This window comes from Eurosta solidaginis, chromosome 5 (assembly GCF_040869045.1).
Source record: "Eurosta solidaginis isolate ZX-2024a chromosome 5, ASM4086904v1, whole genome shotgun sequence".
NCBI lineage: Eukaryota > Metazoa > Arthropoda > Insecta > Diptera > Tephritidae > Eurosta > Eurosta solidaginis.
Genome location: NC_090323.1, coordinates 271,025,256 through 271,027,248, shown reverse-complemented (window position 1 = coordinate 271,027,248; position 1,993 = coordinate 271,025,256). Strand labels below are relative to the sequence as shown.

General features: G+C 38.5%; 1 protein-coding gene across 1 annotated transcript; it reads right to left on the bottom strand.

The window, feature by feature from the left end:
• LOC137251849 (isovaleryl-CoA dehydrogenase, mitochondrial) lies at positions 1 to 1,716 on the bottom strand. The gene is made up of 3 exons (XM_067786740.1): positions 1,390 to 1,716; positions 1,208 to 1,333; positions 1 to 1,152 (listed from the first exon to the last, which is right to left on the bottom strand). Exons 1-3 carry the CDS (start codon positions 1,614 to 1,616, stop codon positions 234 to 236), a joined length of 1,272 nt encoding a protein of 423 aa, XP_067642841.1. The 5' UTR covers positions 1,617 to 1,716; the 3' UTR covers positions 1 to 233.
• Between the last annotated feature and the right edge of the window lie 277 nt (positions 1,717 to 1,993).

The following is a 1,993-nucleotide window of genomic DNA, read 5'->3' as shown; positions in this document are numbered from 1 at the left end:
TTTTTTTTATAGAGACGTGTTATTAAACCCGTATATGTACATTTATGCAAACATGATTATATTTTGTATATTAACATTAATTAAGAACAAGCCCAACATAAGCTTACAACACGTATGTAGGTATATTTGTAAATATAGAAAAATAAATGCAGCGTTTAGTCTATTCGTCTTCTAATAGATTAGATTCTTCAAAGGCACATATCACAACCCATATAAATCGCACCACACATTGTTTACTTGTACTCTTCATTAAGTTGACGACCAATGAGCCAACGTCTTATCTCGGACGTACCAGCACCGATTTCATACAATTTTGCATCACGCATTATACGTCCCGTAGGATATTCATTAATATAACCATTACCACCAAGTATTTGTATTGCATCTAATGCCACTTGGGTTGCCTTCTCAGCACAGTATAGAATAACACCAGCGCAGTCCTTTGAGCTGCGTTCACCATTATCAACAGCGCGCGCTACAGCATATAGATAGGAACGGCAAGCACTTAATATTGTGTACATATCCGCCATTTTACCCTGCATTAATTGAAATTCTCCAATAAGTTGACCCTTTTGTTTACGTTGATGCGCATAATCGAAGGATACATCAACAGCTGCTTGCATCAATCCAACTGGACCGGCAGCCAATACAAGACGTTCATAATCCAAGCCAGACATTAGCACATACACACCCTTATTCACTTTCCCCAACATATTCTTGGCAGGCACTTTTAAATCTTGAAACACCAATTCACATGTACTGCTGCCACGCATTCCTAATTTATCCAGTTTCTGTGCTACACTAAAGCCTTCCCATGCTGTTTCAATTATAAATGCTGTTATGGCATGCTTATCGGCAACGCCGCTATCGGTCTTGGCATACACAATTAAAGTATCGGCATCAGAACCATTGGTAATCCAAAATTTGGTACCGTTCAGTACGTAGTAATCACCTTTCTTTTCTGCACGTAACTTCATGGATACCACATCGGAACCGGAACCCGGCTCAGACATGGCCAAACCGCCAATGTGTTCGCCACTGCATAGCTTGGGTAAGTATTTTTCTTTTTGTTCAATTGTGCCATTTTTGGTGAGTTGATTAACGCAAAGGTTGGAGTGAGCGCCATATGATAAGGCAACCCCGCCTGCAGCTCTAAATTCACAATTTTCAATATAATTTTTTGAATACGCAAATGTTTAATGCCTACCTGGATATTTCTTCCATAACAATGCAATGATCCAGGTAAGTGCCTCCGGTGCCACCAAAATCTGGTTCAGCTGTTATGCCTAAGAAGCCTAAATCACCCAATTTTTTCCAAAAAGCTCTCAGATCTCTGCGTACAGTAAGATTTAATGGGTAACGAATTAGTTACAAATTAGCATTTCTTACTTAAAATTGTCATTTTTGTCGATTTCCCTGGCGTAGGGAGCCAATTCCTTTTGAAAAAAATTAAATGCGATCTCCCTCAGTTTCTGTTGGTCTTCATTTAAACCATACAATTTGTCTTGGACTGGGTAGTAAGCGGCTGCTCGTGCCTGCAGTGGCATGCCTACACCCACACATCGCGGCAACACTTGGCTAATTGATTTTGCAACCAAACGTAAACTTACCGACATATCAAAACACAAGTAACAATTAAAGACCAAGGAATAACCATAAAAATATAACAAATTGCTCTCCACAATTCACTTTAACAAGTAGAATGGAAAAACTAACATCAAGCACAGCTGTTTAGTGATAATTTAACAGCACGTTCGCTATTAACAGAGTGCTGCCAGACATATGTTAGCTGGACAACATTTAAAGAAATGTTAACATTTCTAGTACTTGAGGGCAGGTGGAATGGAATATTCTTATAACAGTTGAAATCAGGGCCCATATTACGTGTTACGATCAGTGACTGAAGACCATTTTCACTCAAGCAATAACTATGCAACTGTCAAACTTTTTTTTTAAATTATAATAAAGAATGGATCTAATGAGTACTATTTGT

Bases quoted from the DNA above. Each gene is read 5' to 3' on its own strand.
- LOC137251849 (XM_067786740.1), bottom strand. From the start codon at position 1,616: ATGTCGGTAAGTTTACGTTTGGTTGCAAAATCAATTAGCCAAGTGTTG. The intron at 1,334-1,389 runs GTAAGAAATGCT...TACTGTACGCAG, and splicing joins GACAAAAATGACAATTTTAA to AGATCTGAGAGCTTTTTGGA. The intron at 1,153-1,207 runs GTAGGCATTAAA...TTGTGAATTTAG, and splicing joins GTTATGGAAGAAATATCCAG to AGCTGCAGGCGGGGTTGCCT.